General features: G+C 33.9%; 1 protein-coding gene across 1 annotated transcript; it reads right to left on the bottom strand.

Annotated features, from left to right (window-relative positions):
• Positions 1-5,130: 5,130 nt before the first annotated feature.
• LOC134249194 (peptidase inhibitor 16-like) lies at positions 5,131-20,286 on the bottom strand. The gene is made up of 8 exons (XM_062731572.1): positions 20,190-20,286; positions 18,055-18,198; positions 17,671-17,815; positions 6,826-6,929; positions 6,410-6,525; positions 6,039-6,277; positions 5,650-5,865; positions 5,131-5,205 (listed from the first exon to the last, which is right to left on the bottom strand). Exons 1-8 carry the CDS (start codon positions 20,277-20,279, stop codon positions 5,195-5,197), a joined length of 1,065 nt encoding a protein of 354 aa, XP_062587556.1. The 5' UTR covers positions 20,280-20,286; the 3' UTR covers positions 5,131-5,194.
• Positions 20,287-21,120: the final 834 nt, after the last annotated feature.

The raw sequence follows: 21,120 nt of genomic DNA on the forward strand, positions 1-21,120 counted from the left end.
TAAGATTATATTCAATAAAGTTGAGCTCCAATTGCAAACCCACTACATTTATTTCAAAGTGAATGAAAAGGGGGTTGTCATGAAAGTAACACATTCGAGGTTGTTTTTCCGCGCGTCGGAAAGGCCCGAGAAGTGCCGATTTAGCGAGATGGTTACAAAAATTCCTAATCAGAAATTAGAGTACAGTGTATTTTACTTTTACGATAATAAGTATGTTTGATCTTTTTTCGTGTTCACTACCGTTTTTATTTGGCTCCTTATTTTACCTACGGTTTTTGTTTTTACACTTTTGAATTCAACTTCCTTTTTTCAAATCCTAACAGAATTTTCTATTTTCTGCTTTTTTCTGAAAAACTTTTATCGCTTTTTTTAATGTTTACCAAAGAAATGTTTCATTAATAATTTCATTTAATAGAGTCTGGCGAGATGGGTGCATGAAAGCATTCAAGAACTTACCACAAATAGGCTTAAAAATGACTTCAAGAACATGGCAACGTATTAAGGTAGAGTGTTGTGTTAATGTCGTACTTTTATTATCAGTAAGCAAAAATACAACTGGTTGATTTATCTACACAGATGTATCTATGTGAAATGAGCTACGTAACCTTTGTAGATCACACCTTTGTTATCATAATTTAATTTTTGCTGAATATGAAAAAAATATCTTTGAAGTAGGAAACATCTTGTCTGAATGTTCATAACAATAAAAAACAGCTAGGCCATCGTTTAAAAAAAATGTTTGTTTGCTTTATCCCGACTCAGAGTACAAAAATTGTGTACGGAGGTAGGTAGATGGGAAATTTTTTCTGAAAATTCCAACATATTTGTTGACAATATTCAAGGAAAACGTAAAAAAAAAAAAAATAGAAACTCGTTGCGATCAAAGAGAGGTCTTCCGTCCGAATAATTATCCTTATGTATGATATCCCTGCTTGTAAAATGTACAGTGTACATATACATGTATATATATATTTGCTCGTAGTAAAGACACCTACATGTAAACTTTTAAAAATGCAAGGACTGGAAATATTTATTCAAAATCAATTAAAATAGCCCGGAATACTCACAGAAAATATAACACAACCCTCATTTATTAAGATGAAAACATAAATATACATGTAAGCCAAAAAGTGAGAAAGAAAAATCAGACACTAACTTATTGCCTGAAAAGTACTAGAAATCTGCGTTAGGGAGTTTTTGACATATATTTATAGTTCTACCCGGGCTGGGGCAGAAGTGGGTATCATTAAAAGTGAATTTCTTTGTGCTTTCTATATTAATATTTATTTCCTTAGGGCGGTTATATTAGTTTAAAGAGTTGTTGTAAATTGAGATTTATAAATGAAATTAAATTTCATTACAATGTGTATTGGTAACGATCCTCTAATAAAACTAATGTTCAAATAACTGTATCTTATTTCTATTCTCAATGACCGTGTAGTGTAGGGCGGTGTAAAGACGAATAATGACCCCCATCGATAAATGACCGGGGATCATTTTTCAACGACAAAAAATGACCCCCTACCCGTAGAAAAAAAATCATTTTTTGTAGAAAAAGAGTCCTAGGGGTCATTATTTTATATATTAGTCCTATAAAATATTGACCCCCATTGAAAAATGTCCCCCTTTAAAGTGATACAAAATTTATAACAGGTGAAAGGGAAAAATATGCTGTGTATTATAATTGTTCTTCCTTCGAATAATTCATGCATTTGTTCGAATAGATTTGATATTTGTTCTTCTTAACACGTAGGGATAATAAAGTTCCTCATTTCTCTCTGTCGAAATATTGACAATTCAATTTTAAGCAATTAACAATCAATTAATTAATCATTTCTCTGATAAAGGAGCAAACCTAGAAAATCAAAGATGGTACATGTAAATGGATCAAACGCACACTGGAGATGAAATTTATGAATATAATTTTTTTTCTTTACTGACTCCATTGATACGTTGTTTTAGAAAAAAAAAATTGGGAAAAAGTAGAAATTTGTAGCAGAGAATTTAATATGAAAATCAGAACAAGCATTTTCATTTTTGTAACGTTTTTTTATACTGTATCATAATATGAAAAGTTCATCGAAGATTATTTCTTCTTATGTTCCCGTACGCGTAATTGAAGATTCGGGGGGTATATAATTTTATCGTGTCCGTCTGTATGTCTGTCTGTCTATCTATCTGGCGGTCTGTTTGTCCGCAAAAACTTTAACCTTGACCATAACTTTTCATTTATTGGAGCTATGACTTTCATATTTTATATGTGTATTCCTTGTGACAAGATCTACTTTGGGTACCACCAAATTTGACCTTTTGACCTTTACCTTGGAGTTTGTCCCATTTTATACAAAAATGGCAAATTTTTACTTTGGCCATAACTTTTAAACGGTAGATACTAGTACTTTCATACATATGTATTTTTTTGGCATGACCTTTCATTGGATACTAAAAACTTTTACCTTTTGACCTTGACCTTGGAGATTTCCGTACTTATGTAAAAAACTTTTTTAACCTTGGCCATAACTTTTGAACGGTAAGGGCTAGGGTTTTCATACTTCACATATGTAATCCTTGTTACTTTAAACCTTTCTTAAGAAACCATCAAATTTTTACCCTTTGACCTTTGAGTTTGACCTACCTTTCAAAAACTTATCCTTGGCCATTACTTTTGAACAAGTGGTGCTAGGGCTTTCCTATTTTTGCAACTGTATTTCTTGTGAGAAGACCCTACTTTGGGATCCAATATATTTAAATTGCATTTAAGAACAGTTTAATCGTCGCTATGTTGCCATACAGGGGCATAGCTGTTTCACAAACACATCTTTTTATATATAAGAGGAGTTGCGGATAAGAGATGGATACCCCAAAGCGTAACAGAAGGACATCCAGATCACTATATACCCTCCCGCTTTTCAAGCGGAGGATATAATAATATATAATACTGCTGATTTTTTCTGTCAGTACAATGATTTCCACCATCGAAAAACGATGTTTACCTAACCCTTTAGGCTCGATAAATCTTTTACTCCTTTAGATTCTGAATCATCGCATTGACCTTAAAATATAGCTATAACTGTATAATGTTATGAGATCAACATATCATCAATTTATTCCCAATTAGCTCAAGTGAGCATTTTGGCCAATATGCTTCTTTATCTAATTTTTTTTTGCCCCCTAAAAAATTCAGCTTTAATCCAAAGGGAGTCATTTTTCTACGGGGGTCATTTTTCTTCACGTAGGTTCTGCAAATTTTTAGGGTGGTGACACTTTTTCTACGGGCAAAAGGGTCATTTTTCGACGTCGAATAATGACCGGGGGTCATTTTTTGCTGTCGAAAAATGACCGCCGGTCATTATTCGATGGGGGTCATTATTCGTCTTTACAGCGGCGCTGTGAGAATTTCATCGAAAGCAAGTTTTTTTGACTTGCCTAGATAGCCGAGCGGTTTTTTTAATTTCCCAGACATTCTGCAGACTTAGAAGACAACGTTAATAAACCCCACCACGCCAAATTATTTCACAGCATCAACTGTATTGAGTTAAAGAAGGAAATTGAAAAGAGAGAGCTGATCACGCTTAGGGTATTGGTTGGGTAAGTGCATCTAGTACTGTAGGTAGATAACCCATGTTTATGTTCTAGATTGCGATGCTATATGTAGGTACCTAATTTTAATCATTTTAGCTCACCTGAGCCAAAGGCTCAAGTGAGCTTTTCTGATCGAAATGTGTCCGTTGTCTGTCGTCGTTGTCGTTGTAAGCTTTTACATTTTTATCTTCTTCTCAAGAATCTCTGAGCTAATCACAACCAAACTTGCCACAATGTATCCTTGGGTGAACGGAATTCAAGTTGGTTCAAATGAAGGGTCACGCCCTCTTCAAAGGGGAGATAATTATGAATTAGTGAAAGATTGATACATATTTTAAAAATCTTGTCAAGAACCACTGGCCCAGGAAAGGTGAAACTCACGTAGAAGCATCCTCTGGTAGCTTAGATTTATGTTTGTTAAAACCATGACCCTCGGGGGTAGGATGAGGGCATGATCAGGGATCATAATAAAGGAAAATAAAGGCTATATCAATAAAGATTTTTATCCTATAAACAGCAAAGCCATTATATGTCTTATAAATGCAAAAGCATCCTTAGGAAGTGTAGATTTAAGTTTGTTCAAACCCCCCTCACCGAACTCACTTTTACATTTAAACTTTTTCATACTAAACTGATATTATCTTTTACCTAGCCATTTCCTCAGGTGAGCGATGTGGCCCCTGGGTCGTTTGATCCTTTTTTCAGACATTATTACTTTGTGATATTTTTCATGAAAATATTTCACAAAGAAAATAATTTATTTTAAAATTATAATTTTCAATACTTAAGGGCAATACCTTCAACTGTGTAATACTATATGCAGTTTTTACGAAAAAAAAAACTTTATTTTCTTGTTTACTTCTTTACATTGCTTTTGTTAAAAATAAGTGCTTTTGAAAACAGAAAGCTTAATATGATACATTAAGATGTGCGGTATGAACAGGTTGTAAACCTATCTATGTTTCAGAAACTCTAGATATGCCTTTTGTTCTTGGACAGTATATATTTTTATAAAGGAAAGAATTTTAGCAAAAGAACTGATAAGATTATTAAAAAAATCTTTACTTGCTTCAAACAGTTCTGTTCTCCCCCGTGATCTACATGTATAAATGATAGTAGGCCCACCAGTGCTTTTGATTCCCATTGTCGAATTTTCATTTTGTAATTTTTTTTTTCATATGTTACAAAACTAAATAAACAGTGGAATACTCAATGCTTAAAAGACACTTGGTTTGATAAAATCCCTTGATTATTACACACTTATATCTAGAATAGACTTTATGCTATCAGAAGCACTCATTATGAACAACATGTGCACTTCTTGTTGATAAAAGCTAAACATGTATGTTTACGTTCTAAGAGTCCACAAATGGTATGCAAACATCAGGTTTAAAAAAGTAAAAAAGTTTATTTCCTGTTTAATTATACTATTTATTCAAAGAAAACAGAAATAGGAAATTAAAAGACATGTACAATGCATGTATAAAAATCGTATAAAAGTCAGGAATAAAGTACAATCACAGGAAATTTAATTATACTAATTTGCAAGTTTTCTATTCCATTTTTGAGGTGCAGTCCATTTTTTGCCATCAGATCATAACAGGCAAATTCTTCATTTCTTGCCTAAAATAGAAAGACAAAACAGATACAATCATATCATGAATGTGTGATCATATAATTCATGTTAATTTCAAACAAGAATGTAAAAAACATAATTATCTAATCCAACGTAACATGAGATTTTTCTGCATCTTAAAGAAGGGTAAAAGTATGTATGGTTGTTATAAGAGTATCAGCAAAAGAACGCCAAAAGAACACGATAAATTACATGTATATATAATTACAGAGATTTCCAGCAGAAAGCAGTCTTATTCAGGGAGGGGCATAAACATGTAACAAAATATCATTTATATTAATATATCCATGAGTCTAAAATTCTCAAGTAACAATTTTTCATAAAATTCACAGATTTTCTTTACATTCAAAAGCTGTTATATTTGATTTTAAGGTACAATTTTATAAGATTTTTTAAAGTTTCATCTTAATCTTTCTTTTAAATATTCCTACTGCATTTGGGGACTACGCAAGATTCAACATAGTAAGTTCCGGGCTTCATGTAACAAACAGGTTCGGTGAACCCGTAGGCAGCGAAGTAATTTCTGCAATAGTTGTTGTTTGGCAGGAAGGAGAGGACACTGGACCAGAGCAGACAAGTTTTCCCGCTCACAGTTGTACTGGCTGTACCCTGGTAGTTAGATCCATCACCCGTATAACAATCCTCATCTGAAAAGCATCAAATTAATGGTTTTTTTCTTTATCTATGTTATATATATCATTTTATCCAACCTTTAGGAAAGTTAAAGATAATACAAGTGAAAAAAGTTTCTGCAAAAGAATGGCGTTTCCATGAAAAATGTTTGAAAGCAAAGTATAAGAAAAAGGATTAAACACTATACTTTCAGTTTGCCCGCTTCCGGTATTTGTTGATTTGGAATCACTGTTTCCGGTACTGGATGAAGAGTTAGATCCGGATGAAGAGTCAGATCCAGATGAAGACCCACTTGACCCAGATGAAGACCCTGAACCGCTATCACCGCTTCCATCAGTACAAAGGTTGTTTGAACAAGAGTAACCGCTGGGACAAGAACTGCAGGGAGCCCCGGACTTGTAGGGCTTCTGACCATTGTAATTGCCTCTGCAAGAAAAAGGTACTTGAATCAAAATTTACATACATACATGTAATACATATAGCATGTTAATAAATATTTTAACTTTACCGAGGGAGAGAGAAAAAGAGGGAGGGAGGGAGAGAGAGAGAGAATTATACCCTGGTCCATAGTTGCAGATAACAATCGTTCCTCCGTTGAAAGAACTTGGTAATCCTGAGAAGGAAGAACAGGTACTGGATGCACATCCAACATACTCCGAACTTGCCCAAGCAACCTGTAATTTATAAAAAGGATTATAATCCAAACTTGTTACCCCCTTTAAATTTCTTTGTAAATTAACAACTTGAAATAGGCATATTGAACCCCCATTACCCAGGAAACAATATCCTCTCTTATAATTATGATAAGAGTTATTCGTATAGAAGTTGACTTGGGAAGTCACCCCCTGGTTTTATATTAAATCAAACAACAGTGGATTGAAGACCAAGCTGAAGTATATTCATTTTTATACGAAATTGGTTGATAATTGTTTTAATTCAAAATGTAAAACCTTCTTTGCCTATTTCTTGTATACCTGGGTATAATGGCCGCACACATCAGCGCATGAAAGGTTACTGTATGTATAATCACTCTTCTCGGCGTCCCATGATTCTACGGCAGAACTAGGATTGGCATTACCTACAAAAATGATGGAACTGGTGCATGCTTGTTTCATATTGATTAATGTATAACCAGTATTTGAGTAATTATTTAGTAAAAATGCATAGCGTATATCCCATATGTCTAAGAAAAAATTGAAACCATTTATATTAGATGAAGTATCTATGTTACCAAAAATAGATCATTTTTCAAATAGAAAAATCGTGCTTCGGTAAAATTTAGACAATTAAACAGGAACAGATATGGGTACTAGTATATTATATAAATAAAAACATGAAGAACCAACCATATTTTGTGAAAAAGGAGTGTTCGCAAAAAATATCACATGAAATATACAAACTTCGGTATCTGGACATCGGATATGTCGACAACCTGGGATATGTCGACGTCCCTCCGTGGTCCCGGCATTTTTTTACTCTATAAATCTCTGATATGTCGACCTCGGTAATGTCGACTACCCCGCTTATCTCGACGTATATTCACAGTTCCAAGAGCAAAATTCACCTGGTATATGTCGACATCGGAGCAATTTTCTGCTCCACTTTTACTCTTACTCTAAGGGTATATTCGATTAAGCAACACGGGTTACACGAGTCACTAGAGTTGTAAATAAAACAACCTATCTTCGACACGGGTGATCAACCCGTGTTACGCGAGTATACTCCTCAGTTTACCTGGAGTAACAGGTGAAAAAAATGGCGGGAAGTGAAGTAGCATTATTGTTCAATGCGAAAACTGTTTCTGCATAAATTTGTCAGTGTTTGTATTAGAAATTTACAACGTCAATGAAAAAAGTCTGCATTATAATTTGGCCCTCCCCCCTTCCCTCGCCTTTTTTTTTTAGTTTTTAGGTGTACCTCTTAAAATTACTGTTGTGTTATCATTGACAGTTTTTTATTTTTTAAAACATAAAGAAGTTTATCCAGTTTTTTTTAATCTACCTATAATTGTTGCTCGAACCTCTGGAACAAAAGAACTAAAACCAAAAACTTATGTTGATTGTAATTTTTTGAAATTAACTGTTTTGGAAATTGTAACCATAGAAACATTCTTAATTCTTTTCAAGAAGAATAAAATCACAAAATTAAATGTTGGTCGTAGGTGAAAGTTCCTTTGTAAAACGGGTCCCTTGATTACAAAAATATCTAATAGATGCATATTGATTCACTAAAATTATTTGTATAGATTTAACAATCGCGGCATATATAGATATGATTTTGTCTGATTTCAATATAACTTGGCTCACAAGTAGACTACAATAAGATACATAATTCTGTATATCAGTTTGTGATTTCGATGAACGGTGTTGCCGTTGTTACTAAAAATAGATAAAATTTAGAAAATCATTCAAAATGCTACTCCTCCTACAGTTAAGATTTAATTACCTTATGAAGTTAAATTATTATTATTAATTATAATAATTCAGTTTTAAGATAATTACAGGATCAAATGTGAGAGCAATTTCAGTTACATGCATGTCTTACAATGTAATCTTATAATTATGGAGGTCTGGTCCCAAGAACCAACCGATTCTTTGTTTACAATAAATGTTATAAGTATATAGAAATTACCTTTTCAATCATAATAATTATTAAATACGGCGCCGCTGGAGGGCCAAGTAAAAAAATATTTTTATTTGTTCGGACAAATTAGAAATTCGTTCGGACGAATTAGTTATTTGTTCGGACGAATTAGATATTCGTTCAGACAAATTAAAAATTCGTTCGGACGAATTAGATATTCGTTCGGGCAAATTATAAATTCGTTCGGACGAATTAGATATTCGTTCGGACAAATTAGAAATTCGTTCGGACAAATAAGTTATTTGTTCGGACAAATTAGAAATTCGTTCGGACGAATTAGTTATTTGTTCGGACGAATTAGAAATTTGTTCGGACAAATTAGAAATTCGTTCGGACGAATTGGTTATTTGTTCGGACGAATAAAATATTCGTTCGGACGAATTAGTTATTTGTTTTGACGAATAAGAAATTCGTTCGGGCAAGTTAGTTATTTGTTCGGACGGATTAGATATTTGTTCGGACAAATTAGATGTTTGCACAAATTATCTTGTAAAGAGAGATATACAATTTGTCGATTCAGGAGGATTCATCCCCTTTTAATACATAAATAGCTCTTTGGACCATGACATACACACGTTGCAACTAGACATGTGCTATTAAAGTCGGGTATGTTGATTGTAAATATTCGGAAATAATGGTTCTATTCCGGTATATATTATAGGCCTAAAGTCTGCCATTCTGAAAGTATACTTATATCTGAGAGCCCACTAGTAAATTCAAAGGGTCAGTTACCAGGCGCGGATCCAGGAATTGAAGTTAGAGGGACGCCAAAAGTAGGCAAGGGGTCTGGGGGCCGCCTTGAGGCCCCCAGTGGGTCCAGGGCAAAGCCCTGGTGGGGGTCCAGGGGGCGAAGCTCCTAGATTCTAGAAATTTTGTAGAGTAAAAATGAGGTCTACCAAGTATACATATTTACATTTTCTAGACGAAACTGTGAGTTACGTTAATTTTGACAATTTTAGGGGGGGGGGGTCACTGGTTACTTCTTATCAAACATCTTTTCACTCCCATCCCTGACACATTCATAACATTTGTCGATCATAAATAAACATCATCTGGTTCTACCAGACCAATATTTTGCTGGTGGTGTTAAATTGGTAACACTGGGGTGCCAGTGGTCAGTTACCACTTCTTTGAAAAGATGAGATCCACTCCTTAAGGTTTTATTCAAACTGCAGGCAATTGGTACGGGAAAAAATTGGCTTTGAAGTAATAGCCCCCGCCCCACGAAATAGGACTGTCAACTTTGGGCAACTTTTCCTGTGCCCCCCCCCCCCTTTTTATTTGCTTGTCAACTTTTCAGGTAAGTATTTTTTCTCTCAGGCTCCCCCCCCCCACACTTTCAAAAACGATGCTACGTGGCTGTATTATATTATATTAAATAAACTTCGGACTCAAAATATCGAGCCTCTTATTCGATGGGTCTTAATTTTAAAAAGGTGGGGCTTACTAGCTAGGACATTTGTAGTTTTGCTTCTATACCGCTGTTCCCACATTTAAGTATTTTGTGATAAAGGAACAAAAAGAGGGAATCTTAGTCCATCTCCAATGGATTTTTTCTAAAATCGTTAAAAACGTTTATTAAGTATCTATATAAATTTTATTTTATATTTAAATATCAGAAAAGCGCATGAATTAAAACATGCAGGTATAATATTGACCAAATTAAACAACACGCCCCTTTTCGGGAAAAGGATAAAAAATAGATGAATACATGTACGTTCCTAGAAAGTGCAGTTAAATTTAAAAACACAATCTAATGCAAGTTAAGCTTCTCAATTATTAAGACAATCGATCGTTTTTAAATAGAGGAAGGGGGGGGGGGGTTGTTACTTAATTGAAAATATTTTGACATTCATTCATTCATGATTTATTTTCCCCATAAAAGGGTTTGGTTTCATAATTCTCCTTTCTAGTGAGTCATTGGCCTATCAAACCTTCGAGCTGGTACTCAACTGTAAAAGCGTATAAACAAAATTAAGAAATGCTGAAAGTGAAATGAAATAGTTTGTTCGACTACATGTACCTCTCCAATAAGGGGACGGGGCTATAATTATGCTCTGTAAATAAATGGACTAGGGAATATACCAGACTGACCGGTTGACATCTTAATTCACCGGCTCGCGAGTCATAGGAACAACCTGAGATCAATACGAACAGGTTCATTTTTGTGAAGTTTTCTTAATTCACAAACAGGAATATTTAATTAAAAACTCAATGAGGACCTTTTTTCATTTTATACACCGCATATATACCAGATTGATTGATTAAATGTTTTACGCCGAATCGGCAATATTTCAGCCACATATCGGCGACATATGTATCAGAAATGTATTTCGAAAATCATGTCATGATTGATAAATGCAGGGTAGTGAATATGTACATAAAAATTATAAGAAAAAGATCAACATTAAAATGACTTATTTTTTAAGAATATTTATTGATAATGTTGTTCATTAAAGTTATTTTGCAAAGAATCAAAATAAAATGAAACGTCTTGTTGCAAATCGTACATTAATCGCGGTGTCCTGACAGTTGTTCACATTTTCTCTAATTTGTCCGAACAAATAACTAATTCGTCCGAACGAATTTCTAATTCGTCCGTACAAATATCTAATTTGTCTAATTTGTCCGAACGAATTTCTAATTTGTCCGAACAAATAACTAATTCGTCCGAACGAATATCTAATTTGTCCGAACAAATATCTAATTTGTCCGAACAAATAACTTATTTGTCCGAACGAATAACTGATTTGTCCGAACGAATATCTAATTCGTCCGAACGAATATCTAATTCGTCCGAACGAATATCTAATTCGTCCGAACGAATTTCTAATTCGTCCGAACAAATTTCTAATTTGTCCGAACAAATAATTTATTTGTCCGAACAAATTTCTAATTCGTCCGTACGAATTTCTAATTTGTCTGAACGAATTTCTAATTCGTCCGAACAAATAACTAATTCGTCTGAACGAATATCTAATTTGTCCGAACAAATATCTAATTTGTCCGAACAAATAACTTATTTGTCCGAACGAATAACTAATTTGTCCGAACGAATATCTAATTCGTCCGAACGAATATCTAATTCGTCCGAACGAATATCTAATTCGTCCGAACGAATATCTAATTCGTCCGAACGAATTTCTAATTTGTCCGAACAAATTTCTAATTTGTCCGAACAAATAATTTATTTGTCCGAACAAATTTCTAATTCGTCCGAACGAATTTCTAATTTGTCCGAACGAATATCTAATTCGTCCGAACAAATAACTAATTCGTCCGAACAAATTTCTAATTTGTCGGAACGAATATCTAATTCGTCCGAACGAATTTCTAATTTGTCCGAACAAATAAAAATATTTTTTTACCTGGCCCTCCAGCGGCGCCGTAATTGAACAATTTCATGCGTATTTTTTAAAATTTAATTGAAATATTGAACATTACGAGGGGCTATCAGAAAGTTCGTGAGCTAGCGCCATAAAATTAAAACCGCTTTAGGTACACGAATGAATTTTTAAATATTTTATCGTAAATTTCACATTGAGTATCCAAACAAATATGGCCTTAAAATTACGTCAAAGGGGGGGGGGGGTCCTTTTCCTACATTCTAGAAAGTTTTGCTTATTGAAAAACTGGTATACACCTAGGAAATGTTTAAACTGGCTACGGAGAAATGATATGCATCTAGATTATATGTTTTTAATGCCAAAATAGATTCAGAGAGAGAAGGAATGCACAGTTAATGTCGATTTGTTGTCAAGGTGTGAAAAATCAATCACGTCAAAAAATGACGCTGATCATGTTTTGTAGATATTGAACTCCAGAAAGCATATATATGCTGGTACAATCAAGCAAGGATCTCTGCCATTGTATAAATCTATTTGCAATAGTATAAGTAATAGTTACCGTATGTTTTTCTATTGGTTTGCTATAGATACCCGATGACATTTTGAAACAGTCACGAGGGGCAACGCCCCGAGTGGGTGTTTCAAAATGTCATCGGGTATCTATAGCGAACCAATAGAAAAACATAACGGTAACTCACTTGTACCATAGCTATTTAACCTGTATACGTGGATTCTAAAATTAGATCTAGAGTTACTCTGCTTAATCAAGCGTGCAAAACATCGACTGAGAAATGTATAGTTAAGATAAAGTGTCAAAATATTACTGTGATTAAAATTATATCCTTATCGTAATATGTTGTCAATAAATACACTGCAGCTGCATTAAAATAAAAAAATAAAAGTAATAGAAGATTATTGATTTTTTGATAAATGAAATGGCAATGCAATGAGTAAATTTAGGGGATTACACGCTTTATGCACGCTTGACCAAACAAGATATACCGGTATCTCACGAAGAGACACGTGCTGTATTGTAATGTATGTTACTCATGCCAACACTTTATAACCGGTACATGTATTTCATTGTAGATTTTTTTTTCTCTCTCTCTTTCTACTTTTTTTTTCTCTTTTGTTTTTGTTCTTTTGTTTTTGCTGCTATGTGTGTCTATTTATTTTTATATCTATATATTGTGTGTTCATTTTGACCTTGTAGGGAGAGGGCTAAAATAGGCTTTGCCTGCTGCCCAATCCCATTCACTTATGTGAATAAAATTTTGTATAAAAAAAAAAAAAGAGACACGTGCTCGAATGGTCAGTCCGGGTATCAACATGGAGGAAGACGGCATGGATTTTGCGCTTTCTCAAGCCCTAGATATTATTGAGGCCGAAGAATCCCTAAACGAATTGTCGCTGACCCAAACAGTTGAATTGTATGAAGTTGAACCTGCTGATTTTGGTGAGTTTTCTATGCTGCAAGAATTTGATGCGATAATCCCTGACGATATTCAAGAAAACAAACGTTTTGCATCGCCCGTCGAAGAGGAGGAAATAGACAATATTAAAAAGTCCCATGAAAGCAAAAACACTCGGAAAAACACAAACTGAAGTGTTAGTACATTTCAGGAATGGAGAAAAAACAGAATGCAAATTACTGGAGCGTTCATGCCTGAATTGACTCTAATAACTAATGAAACCGAAATGAATGACATAATGACAAGGTTTGTCCTTGAGGCGAGGCGTAAAGATGGTGCGCAGTACCCACCAAGATCTCTGTATCAGTTGTGCGTGGGCGTCCTAAGGTATCTTCGAGAAAATGGAAACAGTTTAAACTTTTTGGATGAAAAAAATCTCAATTTTCAAGGATTTCGACGAGCGCTGAGTGCGAAAATGTCTGAGCTTACTGCTCAGGGAGTTGGAGTCGTAAAACGACAAGCTGAACCCCTGTCGGAAAAAGATGAAAAAATTCTTTGGGAAAAAAACATTTTAGGGAATTCGTCTTCAAAATCATTACTTTATTCAGTCTTTTTTTACAATTGCAAGCTCTTTGGATTAAGAGGTGTCGACGAACACAGGAACCTGTCGATTGATCAGTTTGAGCTTCACGATGATGGAAATGAAAGACCGTACATCATTTTCAAAGGGCGCATCAGTAAAACTTACAAAGGTAAGATTATAATTTCTGCAAAAATATTTAACAAAAAGGTCCATCAGAATTATACATTTTTGTTAAGTGTGAATTAAGAGTTATGTGCATCGTTTATTTAAAAAAATGTTTCAAACAGGAATAGCACTAAGTGTCTTTTTTCTGGAAATGGGGGGGGGGGGATTCTTGAATGAATATGTTATACAATGTACTAGTATTTCGGCAGACCATATTAATGTTTACTTGATGATTATATTTCAGGTGGTCTATTTCGCCAAAAATCATCAAGCATATGTTCTGTGATGATGAGTTGTACAACGTATATATGGACTATATTTGTCTCATCCTTAGTCTTGACAGTGATCCGACCGCACCCTTCTACAGACGAGCATTAGACGGCAGGAAATTTAGCAAGCAGTGCATCGGCGTCAACAGACTCTCAACCATGAGAGAGAGGAGAGAGAGAGAATTATACCAATCACTCCGGGAAGCGTACATGTGCGACCGCGTTATAGAGAAACAAGAAATTATGGCCCGAACGGGCCATCGTTCGATAGAATCCGTTCGACAGTATAAAAGAGCATCAGATGAAATGGTAATGGAGGTATTCAACGTCTTAGAGCCGAAACGCATCAAGATAAAATCAGAGGAAGCAACTTCTACTATTTCTACATCTGCCTCCCTAGATCCGCCACCCTCCATGGATACAGACGCTCCAGGTCCAATTTTCACCCACTGTACCTTTAATTTCGGCGGATTTTAACTGTACTACGAACCAGGTGTATACTCATTAATGATTTCAGTGAAAATGAAAACCAAAGTTACTGGGAGACATTTTTTGTTACTTTGAGAGAAAAACTCTCTTTTTTGTATGTTGTTCTTTTTAAATAACCATTTTTAAAAAAAAAAACGGTTAATTTCAGAGAGAGAGAGAGAGAGAGAGAGAGAGAGAGGGAGAGAGAATTTACTTTTGTACTTGTTGTATGTGAATAAGTATCTCATTAAAGCATTTTTTTATTTTGGGAGAACAGATGTGTGTGCAATGGTGTGTGTGTGTTTATTTTTGTAATTTTGCTTTGAATTGTATTCGATAAATACAATAAACTTTGAATATTCATTTTAAAAATGTTAAGTTTACTAGACCGTAAGAAGGCGGAGTTAAAAATTAGTGGGATATATATTGATCACAGAAAAGTGTTGGTTTGCTCAAAATACACCATAGTTTCGAACAAAGAAAATGTGGTGTATAGATGTTCAGCTATGGTACAAGCCCTGAAAGCCGCTGTTCATGATATTGTATAGTCATATTTGAGACACTTTAGTTATTGTCTCCATGTGTAGTGTATCAACAATTCAACACATTATATTTATAAACAATACGGATTGAAGTCCTTCCTCAGCTCCAGGGAATCTCATCAAAATAAATGTATGATGTAGAAAAAGCAGACATTGAAAAACATTGACGTTGTCGGACGTCATAAAACTAAACGGCGACAGCGCCGGGTGGTGATATAATGTCGTTTTTATATATTATAATAATTTGGGAAATAATGAACATATCAAAAATAAAATTTTTAACATTTCTTAATTTTTTGTTGTTTTATGTTCCTTAAAAATTTTGTAAGCTCAGACTACATTGTACTAATTTTATAGCCTCAGTCCACGAACTTTTTGATAACCCCTCGTATTTTTACAGACTCAAAATTAAAATCCACAGCCATGTAAGACCATGAAAAACACATTATCTCAAGTTTTCTTTCTAACCGGTGTCACATTTTTTGTAAAAATATATGTCTCTCACATCTTATGACTAACACCTTATTATTAATAAAAAAAATGTTAGCTGTGGTACTTTTCTGACCAATTATTATATCCCATGCAAAATATTACGGGGGAGAGAATACAGGCACGTAGCAGCTGCTGGAGGCGCTCCCCACACCTTTTTTTCCCAAACATCTCTTACTTTTAAAAAATCGTCATTGCTTTTGAAGACCACAGATAGCTTCCTTCCTCTTTTTCTTAAAGTAAAGCCAAGCAAGGGTGAAGTCGTCTTGTATGAATAAAATTTGGTGCTGAAGGAAGTGGGACCTACACCCCCCTCCTCTAACTAAATAGGAGTTTCATTTTTATTTCTCTGGCTTGCCCCCCCCCCCCCTTCAAAACGATGGTACGTCACTATTATATTTAATACGTGTACTATTGACATATATGTATGTGAGCATATTCTTATTCTACTTTTTTATTTTAATAAGAGGAGTTGTTAAATAATATTACAAGGATAAATAAATCTAAATAATCTTATTAAATAGATGTTGTATCTGTATATTTAATACATTTTGTTGAACAATTAATTTCAGCTTTGAGGTCTCGTATTTAATTATTTGCCATTCTTTATTTGATAATTTGATGCCAATTGTTTGTCCTGTTCAAACCAGATATACAGGGAATATATTATTTTCCCCGCCATATTTATACAAACACTAAACAACACGAGATGTTTTATTTAGATCACTAGAGTTCAATCAGTGAGCATGCGCATATTTAACACTAGTGCGACACGGGTTGTCTTAATCGAATACACTCTAATTGTTTGCAGCTGGTTGCTCGTCACGCATGGACGACTCCGTGTATCTCGACGTCATCAGAAATTCACACCTTTTCCACCTATGTTTTGACTACATACTGCCTCTGTGGAAATGTGTTTGAAGAGAAATCCCAAGTCCCCTCGGCATCTTTGTAACGTTAATTGTTAAATGTTCAGCTTGGGTAATATCATTGATTAATCTACTTGATTCTGCATAATTGTTTTACTGTTTATTTATGCCGTCGAAATCTGGCAAAACTTCATCATTTTATTAAAAAAAAAGTAGCTAAATCATCATGACACATTGAATTCAATTTAACTTATTAAATATGGTAAAAATGCATTTAACAGGAAACTATCCAAGCTACGACATGCACGACTATTGAATCAGCCGTAATAATCATGCATTTGTAACATCATTAAGTTTGTTTTAATGCACAAATCCATTTAAATTTTGATTTGAAAATGAAAAATAATAATTAATGATAATGGTATAAAGATGAAGTTAAATGAAATTTTAAAAAAGCGCAGTTTTTCCCAGTACAGTGTATCACGGAAGTCAACTTTGTACCGTTACGTTTCAGAATTTATAGAACGCATTTGATATCCTGTTCTGGCAATGCAAGTTGCACGCGGAATACTGGATAGAAAACTGTTATTAGTAAAATGAAAAGATTTCGATGAAAAAAGGGAGCATTTCATAAATTATGTTTGTGATTCTGTAATTGTCTAATAAATATAGAGGGATAACTGAAACAAACGAACTAAAGTCTATTGTAGACATATGCGTAGTTACACGTCTGTTTTACTACGCAGTAAAATTAAGAGCGCCAAGTCTCAGCTCGGATATCTCGATACCTCGGATATCTCGACATTTCTTGATTGTTCCGTCGATGTCGAGATAACGAAGTTTACCTGAAGAATGTTACAATAATTTTTGGTAAGTGTTAATCGTCAAAAAAGCTCGATAATATTATTGGCGTTGTTCCTCAAATGTAATACTGAATTTAATATTCATAGCTACATATATGTGCGTGTACAATGTTTTTTTTTCTGTAGGCACAGAAAAATGTACATAATGGATTGGTAAAATTATACTCACTTCTGGAGGTGACGTAGAGATTTTCACCGACAGAGCTGAATTGTGACGTCAGAGCCTTCGTCTCAGAAGTTCTTGCCGAATTATGGCCATATATGCATTTGTTGGCGTAGTTTTGGGCAACTTGGGCTAATTCAATACTCCATTTCTTTAGGACAAGGTAATTTTTTGTTTTAATTTTACCAAAATGAATTAATAATTATAAGAAATTGAACATTTAAATTAGTAACATTGCGCTTACGTGTAAGGTTTAAGATCTATTTTTAGGTTATCAAATGGGGAAAACTCTATTATAATTCACTGATTTTTCAATAGAAAACCTAAATAAAGTTTTGTCCCCTTTCAAAATTTGAAATAAATAAGTATTAGAAATATCTTATTTCTTACCATCTTTCTCATATTTGACGCTGTAGGACTGACTTTAGATCTGGCATCGTTGTGAGCGTCTAAGAATTCTTGTTCATCTGAACTGCTCTGTCGCTTCTGTCGTGCAGTTCTTGCGATTCTAACATGACCTCTGGGATTGGATATCTTAAAAAGAAAATCAGTAATATCTTTAAAAAATCAAATCTTAATAGGTAAATCCATTCAGGTAGGAACCCTTTTTCTTTTAATTTGTCAGCAAGATGTTACAAGCATTTTTTGTTAGAGTGGACGCAAGTTTTCATAACTGACGCAAAGTAATTGAATACTAGTATATATTTAATTTTTTGGAATGATTTATATATTTAATTTATGGGAATGAGGAAGTATATTGTAGAATATCATTCTTTATTTCTTAAATGTATGATTGCTGTAAAGCGAAAGAGTTTTGTGAAGGCACTTTTCCTGCACATATTATCAATAACAGTGAAGTTATTTGTCCTGAACCTATTACAATTCCAGTGATGTGTACCATTTCGCATTACGTCATAATCTATTTCAACAGATGCGGCAGCGTGAGCAATCCAACTATCCATGCTACCGGTTTAATATCTGTATGCTTGGTCAGCCCATTTTTGTCAACATTGACACGGAAATTAATCTTTTGCATGGGCAACCAATTACGGAGACAAGTAAGGAAAAACTTCCCGTCATAAGTCTTGCGGTTTAATTTGGAGGCGTTTGTACGATTTTCGTTGAGCGCAACTTTCAACAAAAGTTGTGTCGTAATAATAAAACATTACAATTGACTGGAATTGAAAATATCAGCGGCATTTGCCATTTCTTTTTTAAACTTTAAAAATGTGCTTAAGGGGAAGAAGGACCTTTAGCTGAAAAAATACCTGTCATTCAATTTTTTTCATATTTTGTATATCCTTAATTTAGTATGTCCCACATACATTAAAGCAGATTTATCAATAGTAGACTTATTTCTGAGATATTGAGTTTTTGTCTGAGTGAAAATTTGATTCTCCATGTTTTTGGGCCCATTACTCGGTCCATAACGGAATTTTTTCAACATAAATAAAAATAATGTCAGCGAACATGTCTTTTAAAATATTTCAAAGTATGAATAGTGTTAAAAATTCGAAAAAGCAAGATTCTTTTGTCATACCGTATCTGGAGACGGAAAATTACGTACTTCTTAAGACAACTTAAACATTAAAAAAAATAATTTGCAAAAAATCCTATCATTCAATATTTGAAAATTTACGGTGAAATGCAAGTTCGTCATGGTATTGATTAACTGTAAAAATATCGATTTGTGAAGCTGAGCTCAATATTGCACGGGGCATAGTTAAACGAGGCATGATCAAGAGAAAAACGTGTCATGTTTACATTTCTCGAGTACGGGAAAACCCAACTATGACGTCACACATTTCTGAAATAAGGGAAATAAGACATACCCACAGAATATTTCCGTCAACAACCATGTAAAAATATTTTTTGCGTTCTGTAATTCACAAAATACCCCACCATGTACAGATCATGACCCGTTTTTATGATTTTATACTGCCCATTTTTACCCTGTATGATCTTACTGTACTAAGAGATCCACTATGACGTCAACGACGTGCTGGACGCGTAGTGTAGGGAAACAGAAGAGTGAATTAATATATTCCGTAATTTGCTAATATTTGCAAGAAATTTTAAATGTTTTCAAATATTTTTATATTAGATGTTGAACGCAAACAAACAGTCAAAAAATTATACAAGTACTGTGGTTTCAATCTCGTTTTGGACATATTTTATCAGAGATTATGACGTAATTAAACTGAGTCATGTGACCATACATCCTTCGTCCCCTTAAGTTCACAAAAGCAAGTTTGCTGTTTTTGTTAAAGCTACTTAAAACGAAGCGAGTCAATATGAGTGAAAAATTATCGATCGAGAGGGACGTTAAACAACATAGTCCACTTAACCTGACGAATACTGATACTCTTCACAATTAGCTAAGATAATGTATAAAGTAAATAAATTTATCCATATAAATGAACAAGAAAATTAATTTTGTCGAAATCAATAAGGTCAACATGTATTTTAAGTCAATGTATTTGCACTGAAGGTTCAAATGTTGATTAGCATTATTCAAAATTTACCTCAAGACTACGCAGATCCTCAGCAAGTTCGCCAAGCTCTCGTTTTTCATCCCATTGAACGGGAAGCTGGAATTTTCTTGCAAGCAGCATATCTGCCAAAAACCAAAATATCTTGCATTTTGATAACAATCCTCGGAAATCAAACGAGTGAATACATTTCTTCAAAAGTCTCGCGCTTTATATATACAGATGTTTATTGTCTGTCTTCGTTTTGAGGATGAAAAAATGACGTCAAAATCTTATTTTTAAAACGTTTCAGATATTATATACGAGAGTTTTTCGAAAGTTCGTGGATGATGTCAATCTTCGTTATATAACTCACTAGAAATTTTCAAAAAGCACAATATAATATGTAAAAATATTTGTTTTGTTGATGTGTGAAGTTTCATTCTATTCGATTGAACAGAAATCAATTCACTTCATTTTAAAATCAATATGCTTTATACGCGCGGAGCACACTTAACGACAATGTAACGTTTAAACAAAGCGTCAAGAATTTCTAAAAAAAAATACTATCGCTATACATTTGACACAGTATTATCCAATACCCACTAATTAAAAACCTTTTTCTAATACTTGACATTTATTTTTTTAATAGTTGTTCTCCATGTATAATTTCCTTTGTAAAGGTCTTTTTTTTAAATTACTTATCTCTACTTTCACAGGATAAGCAACTTTGAAGCGCATGTCTTTCCTTGACGTTCCAACTTTTTAAAGTTTTTGTTTAGATTTTTACAGTTGAACCGTTTCTTCACAGATTGTCCTCATACGATAAAGAGTCTGTCACTAAAATACTGCATGTACTATTTGACCACAAGGCAAAACTCGCTTGTAATATATTTTTTATTCCTCCAACTTTTTAAGAGTTTACTCAGGATTTTTCCTGAGTTGAACTCAAAATTGCATCATTATCTGCTGCTCTGTGAGGTTC

This window comes from Saccostrea cucullata, unplaced genomic scaffold, assembly GCF_032062105.1.
Source record: "Saccostrea cucullata isolate Sc308-1 unplaced genomic scaffold, CSIRO_AGI_Scuc_v1 ctg25, whole genome shotgun sequence".
NCBI classification, from domain to species: Eukaryota; Metazoa; Mollusca; class Bivalvia; order Ostreida; family Ostreidae; genus Saccostrea; species Saccostrea cuccullata.